General features: G+C 46.2%; 1 protein-coding gene across 11 annotated transcripts in view; it reads left to right on the top strand.

Moving 5' to 3' along the window:
* Window positions 1–15472, top strand: part of svila (supervillin a) — a 62184-nt gene that overhangs the window by 31091 nt on the left and 15621 nt on the right. For 6 of the 11 annotated variants that reach the window (XM_013139565.3, XM_013139559.3, XM_013139557.3 and 3 more), the window contains 8 exons: window positions 215–391; window positions 649–738; window positions 2942–3485; window positions 4330–4534; window positions 11166–11298; window positions 13070–13117; window positions 13937–14017; window positions 14834–14956. In XM_013139565.3, the coding sequence (XP_012995019.2) occupies window positions 215–391; window positions 649–738; window positions 2942–3485; window positions 4330–4534; window positions 11166–11298; window positions 13070–13117; window positions 13937–14017; window positions 14834–14956 (1401 nt within the window). The remainder of the gene's footprint in view (window positions 1–214; window positions 392–648; window positions 739–2941; window positions 3486–4329; window positions 4535–11165; window positions 11299–13069; window positions 13118–13936; window positions 14018–14833; window positions 14957–15472) is intronic. The other 5 variants (XM_013139560.3, XM_013139558.3, XM_013139561.3 and 2 more) reach the window with 5 other exon arrangements.

Genomic DNA, 15472 nt, shown 5'->3' with positions numbered 1-15472 from the left:
AGGTGTTGTTTTTGATGTATGTCGTGTTGTGTTCTAACCTAGTCAGTGTGTTGTCAGACATCTACTGGCATAGAACAAGAGAACCCGAATGGAAGTGTGCGTGCGTTTGTCTATATTCACTTTATTTCATTGGTTTTGCTTAAATCAGCATGTGTGTTGGGTTGGTGTTTTTGAACTTGTCAAATCCGTTCTGAATAAATGGTGAACCCGGCAGGGCCCGGGGGAAGCTGAGCCGGATCTGTCCACCCTCAGCTTGGCAGAGAAGATGGCTTTGTTCAACAGGCTGGCCCAACCCGCCCCCAGAGTGGCCCACACCAAGCCCGATCCCCGGGGCCGTCGAGCCAATCCCCGCTACCAGACCCAGCCCATCACCCTGGGTGACATGGAACAGGTAGCAGAGCGGGGATTTTGTTCATGTCCGTTAGAAGTCGTTGGAAGGGGTTCTAACTCGTTGTGGTGATCGCGTCTACTGTAACTGTGCCCAATCTATAACCCTTCTAGACCGTGTTATCTACTCCTGACTGATTCCAACCTCTTATCTCCATACTGATGACATTACCCATTGTGTGTTTATTAACCGTGTCAATACTAAGGACTCAGTAATTCACACACCTTAAAGTGTCGGACTTTGTGTGTTCTTTGGTCCAGGAGGCCTCAGACACTGACCCCTGTGACGAACAGGAGCTGTGTGACGGCGGCCAAATAGAACTCCCTCAGGGCTGGTGTGACGTCACACAAGTAAGGCTCTACCCCGCGGAACGTGGCTCCAGCGTCCCTGCATCCACCTGTCTGACAGATGGGGGGGGGGCTGACGCGACTGGGGCTACGCTCAGCTCTTAGCCCTGCTTGTCGTTGTTGACTGCCGAACACATGAGTACCGGGATTATGGGCTTGTTTGACATGGCAGCTGGCCGTCATCTACAACCCATCTTTCGCCATAAACGACTAGTCCCCATTAATCTCAGTGTAACCGCAGCGCTTCGCAGATTTAATACATTCAACCGCGCCGCCCATTGTCTTTGCACGCACGCCGGCCATGTCTGTCCGCTTCGCGTGAAAGCTGTGCGCAGTTCTCCCCGCATGGCTCGTCGACTTAACGGGACATGAATTCCGGGCTTTCACGTCCGCGGCTTCTGCTGCCTGACCCACATTGCCCCGGCACGTCACCTCAATGAAAAGGCCGTAGTGTGATTTCTGTGCATGGTGAAGTCTGAGCACAGCGTCGTCCCTAGCGGCGCTCTGTTCCCCATGTAGTGCGATCTATACACAACGGATGTAGCGCGCTAAAAAGGGAAATGGGTCACCGTTTGGGATTCGGGCCCGTATTTACTGCACTGCTGTTTGGCATGAAAGACGCCTCTGTGGTGGAGCAGATGGGAAGGAGAGAACAAAGGCCTGATCCCTCGTTCCTTCTCTAAATGGAGGGATGGACCGAGTGCAGTTGCTCATAAGCCATGGTTCTTCTCACTGTGATAGACACATGGTTGCTGTGACTGAGAGGGGGAACAATGAACAAGGCAACAGTAAATATGCCCCCCCCCCCCCTTTTCAGCCAATTAGGTTTGTGTGACTAATGAATGTCAGTTGACTACTCTAGCTCCCGCTGATAACTGAGATTTCTTTACAATTCTGTAACATACTGTAACTGAAGAACGGTCCACATTGGCCCAGGAGTGTCCGAGATCAGATGCAGCTGACCGTTGGTTTCTCTCAGCCAAGTTCACTCCTCAATGCTTTTCAAGTGTAAGTGCAGCTTTTTCAGACAAATCATTGAGATCTTACAGCTTTTGTTTAATCTGTTTAAAGCTGTACAGTCAAGTTGAGCAGATTTTTTTGAAGGATTTTTTAAAATAAATTTTAAGTATGTCCTAAAATGTGATTATTTGTGCATTTTTTGCGACTTATGTTCTTTACTGTCAACTAGGTTAACCATAACATGCACCTGTATGAATTGGAACACCATATTAAAATGACATACCACTTAGAGGAGAGGATTCTTGACATTGAAAAAAACATCCGTTATGACAGTAATTGTTTTGTGGGTGTGGAACTGACCTTTTCTGTCTCAATCCTAAATGAACAGATGATTGTGTCATTATTGTGTCTCCTCTGTGTTGAAAAGGCTGATTCAGCAATATTCACCAAGCATGATTCTGTGACTCACCCTGCCCTTCAGATGTTTGGCTGCAGCCAGGTCACATTCATTACCTGAAACCGTAGCAAAATGTTTTTGCAACAGTAACGAAAACTAGTGCTCATTCGGTTCCCACCCCGTTTGGGTGTGTTTTCCTCCATCTGGACCCAGGGAATAGGACCCGGAATCGTTACGCATTGTGGTTGTCAAGGGTGTGGGTGTGGGTGGTGTGTGTGTGTGTGTGTGTGTGTGTGTGTGTGTGTGTGTGTGTGTGTGTGTGTGTGTGTGTGTGTGTGTGTGTGTGTGTGTGTGTGTGTGTGTGTGTGTGTGTGTGTGTGTGTGTGTGTGTGTGTGTGTGTGTGTGTGTGTGTGTGTGTGTGTGTGTGTGTGTTGTGTGTGTGTGTGTGTGTGTGTGTGTGTGTGTGTGTGTGTGTGTGTGTGTGTGTGTGTGTGTGTGTGTGTGTGTGTGTGTGTGTGTGTGTGTGTGTGTGTGTGTGTGTGTGTGTGTGTGTGTGTGTGTGTGGGTGGGTGTGCATGACTGGTCAAGCATGTCTTTGTAACGTGGGTCGTGATTGGCTAGACATACTGCAGTTCTTTTGATGCCCACAGGACGTGCAGCCTGTGATTAGTCAGCGCGATTATCTGGAGGTCTATTGTGTCAGTATGTTAGCCTCCGGGATGGCTGACGCCTCTATTAGGTAGCTTTCTGTTCACTCCAGCTGACCTTTGTTTTTGTTTTTTATGTCACTCTACCTCCATCTCTCTCTGTTGCTTTCAAACTTTTCCATTTTCTTTCCGTCCACTCAGATCCACAACGGGGCCCGGTTGGATCTGACCACCTCCTCGGCCCTTAAACCGGGGGCCACAGTCTCCACGGAACACGCGGGGGACATCCACCTAGCCAGGGGGGCCGGGGCTGGCCCACCCGTGGATGCTCTCGTCACACCCGACCCTGGGTACTACGAAAGGTCTGCCCCCCGGCAACCCGGCTCTCCTTCCCAGATCCCAGAACCCTCCGGGGTTGTCTGGAGGTCTGTGTCCGCTCCCCAGCAGAGGCACCAGGCCGACCCCACTGCAGTCCTCCACTGCGGAGAGGAGGGCACTCTCGGGGGAGGCAAGAGGAAGCTGCCCTCTCCAGAGGGAGGTGTCAGACAGGCCCCCCTGCTCCAGCCTTTGGCCCGGCCTGGAGGGAGGGAGCGGGAGGAGGAGCAGCCTTTTGCCCGGAGAGGAGGTGCTGAGATTTGGGAGCCCCAGGACGCGCTGGAGCATTCCAAGAGCCAGGAGCAGATGGAGAATGTGAGACAGGGCCTCCAGGACCCAGACAGACACGAGTCAAAGGTCATCAGTGCTGGTGAGACAATCTTTGTCCTTCAGTTTCTCGCCCTCTGCTCCTTTCTTTCACTAGTGATTTAGGAAATTCACAAAATATTTCTCTATCTGTCTCTCCCATTGTCTTTTTCTCTTTTTTTCTATCCCTCTGTAGATTTCTTTGTCGGTCTCTTGCTTTTTCTATTTTCTATTTGTTGTGTCTCTTTCTCTCTGTTATAATTTTCAGGACCTGTCCAACCAACCGATGACATTAGTTCTATTAGTTCTCCCATGTCTGTCTTCCCTCCATGTTGCAGCTTGTACGGCTCCTGTTCAGTAGTAAAGCCTTCATGTACACGGTTCACCAGACAACCTCCACATAGCCAGAATGAGAGCACACCGCTGTTAAATGAGATAACAAGCTGTTGATCTACCAGCGGCTGAAACTGTCATAAAAAAAAAACGATTTCCTGTTGTGTGTGAATGTGTCTGTGGACTGTTTGCGCAAGGCGATTGTGGTTTTCTAGCTTTCCCTTATATGACATTTGATTAAGGATGTGCTTTCTCTCCCCTGTTTGGTCTCGTCAGTCTGCGTCAAGGCTTGTGCTCAAGCATGCGAGGGCACAGACCAATCAAAAGAGTTAGGAGGGCTGTGAGAGAGAGACTGTTATGGTTTGGATGTCTGTAAAGGGAGTTTACGTTACTCTTCAGAGGACTAGAAGCTTAACTCAGGGGAGGGTGTGAACACAGTGAGGACTCAGCATTTATCAGCTCGGTGCTTCTTGGTGTGTGGATTTCAATGTGTGTGGCTTTTGCTTTTGCCAGTTGTCATTGATTTTACTTGGGGAACTGTCCTAATGCCTGTGTGTGTGCGTGTGCGCATGCAGAACTGCCAGATCCCAGTGTGTCATCATCGAGAACAGCCGCGGAGCCTCTGAGGAGTGTCTCTCTGGTGCGGGAGCTGGGAGGAGCGGACACACAAACAGACATCACCAGCGGAGTGGGACACACACACAGCCTGGCCCAGGCTGAGCAGGAGGACCTGGAGCTCTCGGAAGCCATGTCAGCCAGACAGATGTCCATCAAAGACAGGTCAGTTCCCATTTTTTTCCCTCATGCATAGAAGCATTTGGGTTGATCAGGGCAGGCTGTTGTCTTAGGGCAGTTATTCCTGAAGTATACTGCTTTGGACTTTAACACGTTGCCCTCCTTCTCTGAATTGTTCTGTGCGTTATTCCAGTAATTGGGTCTGCAGTGTAGTTCATGTGTGTTGTGGCTTTGTTTCATTCAGTCAGGAATGGGCAGCCACAAGCGCATTCGTTATTCCGTTGACTTCTGATCTGCAGGGAAGTATAAGTCAGAACTTATTTAACTGGATTGCTGTCATGTTAGCCTGATGGTGATAAAGGAGACAGTGAGGGACTCACCTTGGCGTTAAATTGAGGAACGTAGGTTGTAAAGGAGAAGGTGACAGCTGAAGATGGTGTTAGGTGCTCTTGGAGTTGAATGGATGTCAGTTATGTTTTTTGTAAGCGTTAGAAAGTAGACAGATGGGGGGGGGGCGGGGGGAGACGGGACAGAAGTGGCTCTGCTCTGGAAATTAGGTTGTCTCCTGTTGCTGTTGTCACCACGGTAGTTAGTGTACCCCAGTGGAATTCTATTATTAGCACCTGGATAATGAAATTAAGTTTGACTGCATTTCGACTTGGTCTTGCCATGGGTCTCTTAACATGCCTATAGAGTAAGCTAAATGAGATGAGATTCTTGGCTCTATTTTAATAAACCAAAGGCAATGGGATATCTTAGGGGTAGCTGTGTAGGTTCAGAAAGTATCAGAAATGTTTGCTGTTTTCACAACCTTGGTGTGAAATGGTTGGGTTCTGATGAATAAATTACTTGTAAGGTATGTCAAGGCTTGACCCCCACAGTGGCCAATCAGACCAATGACTTAATGATGTGGTTACTTCACCCATCTTGTGTACTTACTGTGATTCATCTAGGTTGTTGCTGTGGAATTAGTCCAGCTGCAATGTCAGCCTATCCTGATTTCTTAAATAGCTCACAGAATGCAAATGAAATGTAGGCCAATCCAATCTTTACTAAATGTGATAACTTTATCTTGTTGCAGTCCACAATGTTCTAAGTATATTTATGACTTGAATATATATATATAAAATACATATTTTGTATTTTTCAAATTGGGCATTCTGTCCAGTTTGTCGTTATGGCCTTGCCCTGTCACAGCAACTCCTTAACAATCATTTAATTACATAAGTATGTTTCTGTCAGTTTCCCATGTCAACAAGCTGCCCATTGATTGGCTGTGGTGAACACGCCCCACTATCATTGGCTTTTGAATTGATTGATGACATAACGGAACAACACGCACTTCCAATGACTACCAAGCCTCGTGTGGGGTTCCGCATCCTTGCATGAAACCTCCATCATTGGCATCACATTTCACAGTTTTCATTGTGCCGTGGAACCCCTTTCCTCGAGGTCGGTGTGTGATGTAACATGCTCTGTCGGCAACGTTCTCCGCTGCTGATGTTCCTCTGAGCCCATTCATTTCTGCTGGTGTCACACTCTGGCCCCTCCCCTAAAGCAGGGTGTCCAGTCGTGGTAAAGACAGAGGGGTGTTTGTGCGAGGAGCAGAAGGCATCTCTGCCCCCAAGCTTTCGGGTTGCTTTGTCCCTACAGGCCCTGGTCAAAAGTAGTGCACTACAAAGGTTATTGGATGCCATTTGGGCCAGTGCCCTCAGGGTTACAGACTGAAGTCTGGCCTGAACTGTGGCTCTTGAGGGCTGCTTTCTCTGATGTTCAGCCTTTCAACTGACTTTTTTAACCATGCTTTTTAGGTCAGGACTTGGCTGAATCTAAGCAAGTGAAGCAATCCAATTGTAACCGCCAATTTAAGCCAGTGCAGGGGCGACTGGTAATTTGGGGCAGGTGGGGAACAGATCTATGAATATAGCATCTTCCTAAATTGCATATAATTTGTGTTAGGATTTTATTTCATGTTCATTGGTCCCTGCCTTGCTGCTTTAGACTGCATTCTGCCGATTCGAGTTTGCAGTTGTAGGCCATAGGCTAAGCGTAAATGTGGGGCTAGCCCCTCTCTCACAATGCAATGTACTTTGTACGTGTGAAAATATTAATATGCATGCTCAGAATGTTAGTGTGATCAATGTAGATCACACAAATTTGATGCCAAGTGGGGCTGACAGCTGGTAGCCCCACTACAGCGTCATTTCGTATTTCAGACCTGATTGGCTGTCTGTCTGGCGCCAAAATTAGTTGGCAAGAAGAGCAAGGAGGGTAGATTGTCTTAGCTAGCTTGTTAGTTTCACAAACGCCAGATAACTTGAGAAAATGGATGAAGTGGATTTCATACTAGAGCACTGGTTTGAAACCCATAATTTGAGAAACCTGAAGTAAACCGACATGGTGCCCATCAGCCACGTGATATTTTGATCACTCAAACTGCTGGTAAAAGTGGGTTTAACGTGGAGTGGTTTTTGAAGAAAAAGTGGTTAACGGTTAGCATACAAAAGAAGGCCCTCTTCTGTTTTCCATGTCTGCTATTTGGTGGAGATGGTACTTGGTCGAGGACGGGTTACAAAGATTTGAAACATCTTTCTGAGAGGATTGCAAAACATGAGAGCAGCGGGAGTCATCTGGACAATGCTGTGAAATTGAGTCGGTGGACTCCCTGAATCCTGGAATATTCAGATGCATTTTCGAGACTGTGTGAGGGTGATTCGAGACTTCAGAGGCACTATGACGCTCAGCCCATTTTCAAAGGGACATCCAGCATTGTGCAAAATGAACTGCTAGACTGTATGTATGAAGTGTACAGGGAGGTGATAGCCAAGCAAGTGGACAAAACATCATGTGTTGCCATACAGGCAGATGAGACAACTGATGTCTCCTATAAATCACAAATGGTGGTTGTGTTGCGATACATGTTGCCTGACAATAAAGTGACAGAGAGGTTTTTGGAGTTTGTGGATGTCAAAGATAAAACAGGACTCGACCTCTCTAATAGCATCAAGGGTGTGCTAGAACCACTGAAGCTGGGAGAGAAGCTGGTCACTCAGACTCATGATGGTGCGGCTGTAATGTGTGGAAATGTTCGAGGGGTACAGACACTAATGAAAGAGACCCAGTTTGTTCACTGCTATGCTCACCAGCAGAACCTGACCTTGCAGCAACTTTGTTCAGCAAGTATGAGCATCCTGAAGGTGTTTCTTTGCAGATTTAACTGCTTTTGCCACCTTTTCTCTGGTGCTCCAAAACATTTTGCGGCACTTGCTGAGGCAGCACAGAGACTCATTCCAAGGCCACCCGCTGTACGATGGAACTTGTAAAAGTAGAACTGTCAATGCAGTTTGGGAAAACCGTGCTTCGCTGCTCCTGTGTATGGAGGACATACGCACACAACCAGGTTGGGATGAGGCCACCAGACGTGAGGCATACGGCCTGTCAAAAAAACTCGAGCCTTTCTGCAACTGCTGGATTTTTTTTTTCTTCCTTAAAAAACCGAGCATTGATGCATCTGGGATTAGCATTGCGCTCACCCATTTCAAGGAAAAGTTGAAGACTGAGCTGACCACTCTGTACCGCCACACTGAGCTTCACACTGGTAAGACGGCCCGTCACTGTTAAGATCCGTCCATGAGACCATCACTCTGCTGAAAATTATCATAACACCTATGACGACATCCGAGTCAGAGAGGAACTTTTCCACCTTGAAGAGGGTAAAATCCTTCACTCACAATACCATGGGACAGCCGCGACTCAACGCATTGGCCATGTTGTCCATCGAAAGCCAGCTGATTCAGCAGGTACATGACTTCATTCCCAATGTCATCAAAGTTTTCCCAGAGGAAGAACCACCTCACCACCTTTCTCTTCAAGGGATCCCTCAGCCTTGGCAAGTGAAAGCATATTTTATCATCCTGCCTTTGTGATGGTCCGTGCATTGGTCATATGTTTGTGCTGGATCGATTGATATAGATGGTGACGAGTGTCAATGTGTCAGAGTGGTGTTGAGCTCATTGCTGTTCGCGTATGGCCCTGTAGGCACATTGGTTATGAGCTTGGTTGCATGCCTAATTTAGCTTTGTAAATTTTGGTTTGGTAATTTTACATGTGTGAGAGAGGAGAGCAATTACACAAGAAGTTCTCTCTCGCTCTCTCTCCAGTATGTGTACTACTACACCTGGCAGAAGCAAGCCGCTCTGTCGTTAAGTGTTTTGTGGAGCCACGCTGTTTGTTGATATGTTAAGTAAACACATCAGTAGCAATAGGGAGTTGTGTAGCTTTACTGGTATGTATCCTATATTTTGAAATGGTTTGTGCCTCACCAATTTTTACATATAAAAATGCCACTGAGCAAGTGAAGCAGCCCACTATATTAATCTGGTTTTCTGTACAACATGTCTGCCTTTACTAGTCAGCACTTTGTTAGTATATTTACAACTTCCAGTGTATGTTTGTCTGATAAATGTCCCTGAATACAGCAGGCCTACCTCTGGAGGATCTAATACTGCTATTCTGGTATACACCGATCAGCCATAACATTATGACAACTGACAAGTGAAGTGAATAACACGATCTCGTCATCATGGCACCTGTCAGAGGGTGGGATATACAGGAAGCAAGTGAACATTCTGTCCTCAAAGTTGATGTGTTAGAAGCAGGAAAAATGGGCAAGCGTATAGGACACTGAAAAGAAAACTGCCAAAGGAACGAGGCAATTTAACAATATTTGAGATATTTGCTTGAAATAAGTTAAATAATCTGCCAATGGAACAAGAAACATTACACAATATTCAATGCATATTTTCTAAAAACAAGCGGTATAATCTGGCATTTTAAGAAAAATATACCACATTTTAAGCATGGAAGGGTTTTTAACCTGAAAATAAAAATATAATTGATAATATATATTGATTGCAGTGGATCTGAGAGATTTTGACAAGGGCTGATAGAAAGGTGTCAGAACACGCAGTGCATCACAGTTTGTTGCGTATGGGACTGCATAGCCACAGACCAGTCAGGGTGCCCATGCTGACCCCTGTCCACTGCCGAAAGTGCCTACAATGGGCACGTGAGCATCAGAACTGGACCACGGAGAAATGGAAGAAGGTGGCCTGGTCTGATGAACCAAATTTCCTTTTACATCACATGGATGGCCGGGTGCGTTTGTGTCGCTTACTTGGCACCAGGATGTACTATAGGAAGAAGGCAAGCCAGCCGAGGCAGTGTGATGCTTTGGGCAATGTTCTGCTGGGAAACCTTTGGTCCTGCCATTTATGTCGATGTTACTTTGACACGTACCACCCCACTGAGCATTGTTGCAGACCATGTGTACCCTTTCATGGCAACAATATTCCTTAATGGCATTGGCCTCTTACAGCAGGTTAATGCACCCTGCCACAATGCAAAACTGGTTCAGGAATGGTTTGAGGACCACAACAATGAGTTTAAGGTGTTGACTTGTCCTCCAAATTTCCCAGATTTCAATCCAATCGAGCATCTGTGGGATGTGCTGGACAAACGGGTCCAATCCATGGAGGCCCCACCTCACAACTTACAGGATTTAAAGGATCTGCTGATAATGTATTGGTTTGCCAGATACCACAGCACACCTTCAGAGGTCTAATGGAGTCTATACCTCGACTGGTCAGGGCTGTTTTGGCAGCAAAAGTGAGACCCACACAATAATAGGCAGGGGGTCATAATGTTATGGCTGATCGGTGTATTCTCTCCACTAGCTTATGTTGGTGATACATTTCTTGTTTTGATGGCTCTTAAAAGAATCTTAAGCCTTTAGGTTTTCCACTGGGTGAGATCTGAAAGGAAATTGAATTAAACTGGCCATAGAGTCCCTGCTCTGTTTTCACCCTGACTGATCATTCCGAGGGTTGTTTAGTGGTCTGTGCTTCAGTTGTCCCCATCGGAGTGTGTTTGGCGACTGTCCAGGACAGATCGGAGTGCACGTCCGCTGTTTGAACTGCTCTGCTTACACTCAGCTTGGCTTTGGTTGCATCGTCTCAAATGGTAGCCTCTTCCCTATGTAGTTCATGCCTTTGGTGACATTTGGGACACACAGTTGGAAGAAACCCGTTAAACCCTAACATGGAGTTGTTGAGGCAGTCTGAGAACCTCGGTGCACGTAAATCAAGTAATGTTATTTATCAGAGTTCACAGCAGGTGGAGCAGGTGTTTATGTTCTCGGCCCCGTAATGATTTACCTTGATCAATGACCAATAACCAACTTGTTGCCGTACCACTGAAGCTATCACAGGAGTTGATCTCAACTAGGCGCCCCACTTTAACTATGCTAAATTCAATACGGCTGTTTGGTTAAATGAGAAACATATTCCTGGGTCACAGATGCCTACCTCTGTTTTGGTGTGAACCTAGTCCAGTGATGGCTTAGTTCTAGCTGCGTGGTTGTAACTGTAACCCCAAGCTAAGAGCATAAGATGAAAGCCGAAGCTATGGCTGAAGCCCGCGTCCAATCCAGTGGGGTCCGAGTAGCGCTCTTGCAGCCTGTAGTCATCGATCAGATTGATCTCATTGGACAGATGGCTGAAAGAATCCACGGTGTATTCTATCTAACGTGTCTTTGTCTTGTACAACCACAGCCTCCGGGCAGAATCAATCGAAATCCAGTTGACCTCTGTCTCTTCCACCCACCCCACTACTCTAGGCTGGCCCTGTTGAAGAAGAGCGGCGAGGAGGACTGGAGGAACCGGATAAATAAGAAGCAGGACGTAGTGAAGGTGGCCGTGTCCGAACGTCACGCTCAGTTGTGGGAGGTGGAGCAAAGCTTCAAGAAGAAGGTAACTTGACTCGTTCCTGTCGGTAATATACTGTACGCTCATTAATCAATGACAGCAACTGGTCCTTCTCTCACTCTCTACAGCACCGCTAAAAATGCTTCTCATGCACGTAGTTCAAGTCTTCACTGAACAGTCAGTCAGGGATAATCTTGGGCAAATAGCAAACCTTAGTTTGCTACCTACTTTACTTGAAAAAGTGGACCAAATGATGATAATTGAACTTGAATTGATTGTATGATTGAAGTATGATTGTATGATTGGTTTAGTGTAGACGGTGTAAATGCAGACCAAGACAGTTGTGGATATCTCTAAACAGAGGGGTTGTGTTTTGTCGTCAACATGGTCTCTGTGTCTGTCTTTTCCTTTTCATCTCTGTCATGTGGGAATTGATTAATGTGTTTTATTTTTATTTTTTTATTAGCTTATTGAGACAAATGCGCCAGATTGTCTTGCATATCTTAAACCGTATTTCTCAGAGATAATAGTAACTAGACTAATATAGTAAAATGAGTAAAAGCCTGTATCTGTATACTGTATTGACATTGGTACTATATTCTGTAATTCTTTTGTTGTTCAAGCTGCTAGCTAACCATATGTATTCTGAGAACATTTGTTGCTAAAACACCCAATTATGTATGCAAAATTGGTGTTATTCCCCTACATGAGGATTTTTTTTTGCTGGAAGGAAATGTCTGTGACATTTCCCATTGTGGTTTTCCAAATGCATTTGGCAAATATGCGATCCATACTTACATTTCTTTTTTGGCAAATTAATTTCCATTATTTTAAATGTGTTTTCTATGTTTTCTTTAAAACCTGCAAGTGTGTTGTTAATTCGGTCTCTTGTCTTTAGGCTACTTTAACCAATACATGTTTTATGTAACTTCTCCTTTTCAATCTGTCGTCTTGTCTGTTTGCATGTCTTTTTTTTAAATAAACCTTTTTTCTCTCAACCTTTGCATGTGCACTGTAGTTATATTGCCTGTGTGTTTTAAAGAGCGTCGGGGCGGGGGGGTTGTGGTTGGGGTGATGTCACACATGCCTCTCTGTTTAGAACCTTTCACCAACTGGTCTTTCCATTGAAGCAGGAATTCAATATTTTGGTTATCAGTTTAATTTGGCTGGCCAATCTTTGTTTTCACAGCTTTGTCAGCTGTAGTCCTTTAGGGACTACATGTCACAATATTTGACGTGATAACAGCAGGCCGGCACAAATGCACTTTCTCTCATATAGGCTGTTGCCTGGGCCTGTGTTAGTCAAGCCAGAAAGAGTGCTCTTCTAGGTTCGTTTTCACCTTTTACCTCTTAATGGACAAAACAATGACAAACATGGAGAGGCGGTCTCCCTCCTACCCCGGACCGACAGAAACACAGACGGCCCGTCTACAGACTTCAAAGGAGGTCAGGAGGTCGCATAGATGTTTTATCCTCCCGTTCCACCTTGACAGGAAGCTCAATCAAGACCGTTCTAAGATCAAACGAGATGCAGAGTAGCCACGGCACAGCAGATGTTAATGAGCGAGGACGGTCTGTTTGAGAGGGTCATCATTTGTAGGTGCTTACCATGTGTTTGAACGACAGTGGATGGGCTAACTGTAGAGTACACGAAACAACGCCAGGGACTCTAGAGTCACCGTTGGTCCTCGAAATGTTGCCCGAATGACCCCCGTGTGGGGCTGGGATTTCAAAGTCGTTTGAACGTTTTAGCTCCCGCCATGTGGATCACTACCTCGTCCGCAGACACCTTTTTTCTCCTGGTTGTGTTTTTCAGGAGGAAGGGACGATAATGGATGAGTTGGCTGTGTCTGATCAGCTTTGGGTAAGGCCAGTGTGTTAGTGGGGAACCTCGGGTGCTTGTGATTTCCATGTGAAGGCACTAGTGATGGCGGTGCGACCAGGGTTTCACCTAGGGTTGCAAAATCCAGTAACTTAAATCCAAAGTTTGAATGGTTTTCCTCGAGTCACGGTTGAAGGGCACCGGGATTTCCTGCCTGTTCCCTTTCTGATTTTGTAAAATTTCCAACTATTTATATCTAGGAATTTTAAGAAAGTTACTGACATTTTCCAACCCTATCTTTGTTTTTCCTGTGGTGTGTCCTGCTTTCCAGATGTCCGTCAGTCAGTTGTGACTTCAAGGCTTTTGCTGTGGTGTATTAAGTGGTGATGTCATTGGTTGCATCCCAATTTGCACCCTGTTCCCTGCATAGTTCTTTAACCCGGGCCCATAGGGGTTTTTCCATATGTAGTGTACTATGTGGGGAATAGGGTGTCATTTGGAAGGCAGGCATGGGTTCAGGTGTGATGTGGAAACTAATTTTGCTGCTTGTATTCCCTGTCTTATGCCGCCTATAAAAGCCCTTTGAAATGCGTTAAAAGCATTGCGTTCAATGAACATTGGTACGTGCAGGATATGATTCCAAACATCATTTACAAAACACTACCAAAGTACATTTGCGGGTGGCAGATCTATAGTATACAGTATTTGGTTGGAGAGAAATCCATCTACTGTGTAATCTTCATTAAGTCTGTACTTTTTCCACTTCTTTCAGGCAATCTGTTTACCTGCCTCTATTTTCGTCCTGCCTATCTGTTTAACCTGTCTGTTTGACCTCTGTCTTCCACGCCACTGCCTCGGTAGGAGCCCATCTTTTCCAGCACTTTCTCTCCACCTCCCGATCTCCCTGACGATATCAGTCAGAGTCTTGATCTGTACAGCCAGGTGAGGCCATTCATCTGATTTGACGGCTTGCACACTGTATTCCGCTTCAGCCTAGCTACTGCAGGGTGCTTTGTGCAAGTGTTAACGAGTAATAACATGCTTATTACCAAGCATTTATATATGGTATACTAAAGTAATGCATGCATTTGTAGGCCCGGTGATACCTTCAGCATGGGCAGCTGCTTCGTCATATACCCTATCCATTACAGAAAGGCGGTTCAGTCCCGCTCGCCGTTTCTCTCCGACCCCAGTTGTGACTGGTTTGGCTTAGCTTTTCATCCGGCTCCTTGTTAGAATCAGGTGTGCAAAATTAGGGTTGGAGAGAACCAGCCGGGAGGTAGCTCTCAAGGAACTGGACCAAGCAGCCCTGCATTATACTAAAATGAATACTCTAAGAGAAGCCCTGTGTTCTCCTGCACGGTAGATCTGGTGTTAAACCTGCCTTGCCTGTTGTTGTGCAGCACTGTATTGGTCCTTAATCGGACCGGGCCAGACGTTAGTCTGGAGACATTGGCTTGTTGTACTGCTGCTACTCCCAGTTATACCTTTGCCGTGAAATTCTGCAGCAATGGCATGATAAAGAATCTCAGAGCCTAGTTCTGCCTATGGAGAGCAGTAGCTGTGCATAGCTTCACATCTCTCTGACGATATGTGGCTTTGAGGCTAAATAGCTCTGAAGCTCAATGGAAGGGTTGTGATGACGGTTCACTCTTTCAAGCCCCTTTCCTCCAATCTGTCCTTGTCATTTCATCCCTTTCTCTCTCTCTCTCCTTTCCTTTCTCCATTTTCTTCACCCATCTTCCTGGTGATGTGCAGGCAACCAGTCCCCCTATGTCCAGAGTCGCCAGCCCCCCAATGTCTGGCATCTTCAGCCCCTCCACGCCCAGAGTGACCCGTCCCTCTATGGTTAGGGATGAGAGGCACCCCTGGAGATGGAAGGTGAACGGTTCACCCACTCCAGTAGTCGTCAGCCACTCCCATTTATACATGTTTTTCATACAGGCCTAATTTCACACTGCAGTGTTACTCATTGGCTTACTGCACAGACATTACATCTGCAGTTGAGAGTTTTGGTTTGTAGAGGATGTGTGTGCGTGTGCGTTTTTGTGTGTACACATGGGAATTCACTTGTTGTGGATGTTTCCACTTGTGCGATTGAGACTCTTAAAAGCGTGTGTGTGTGTCTGACGCGCCTGTGACGGATCTGTCAGGTGACTGGGTTGTTCTACGGTAAATTAGCTTTTAAAGGCTGCCCGTTCATGACATCCACTCACATCCGCTGTCCCCATTCTCTTAAATTCACTTCTCTGTTTCAAACCAGTCAATTCAGAGGGTAATAAAGCGGGGGGGACTGTGTAATATTATAGAGCAGACATGTTTGGAATGGGGTAGTCTATCTAATATAGGGTGAACACTATCAGAGCTGAGGTGTTTTGATGGTTGTTCAAATGTCCT

Source organism: Esox lucius, chromosome 21 (assembly GCF_011004845.1).
Source record: "Esox lucius isolate fEsoLuc1 chromosome 21, fEsoLuc1.pri, whole genome shotgun sequence".
In the NCBI taxonomy this organism is placed as follows: Eukaryota; Metazoa; Chordata; class Actinopteri; order Esociformes; family Esocidae; genus Esox; species Esox lucius.
The sequence above is the reverse complement of the archived record's forward strand: the minus strand, read 5'-3'. Positions and strand labels throughout refer to the sequence as shown.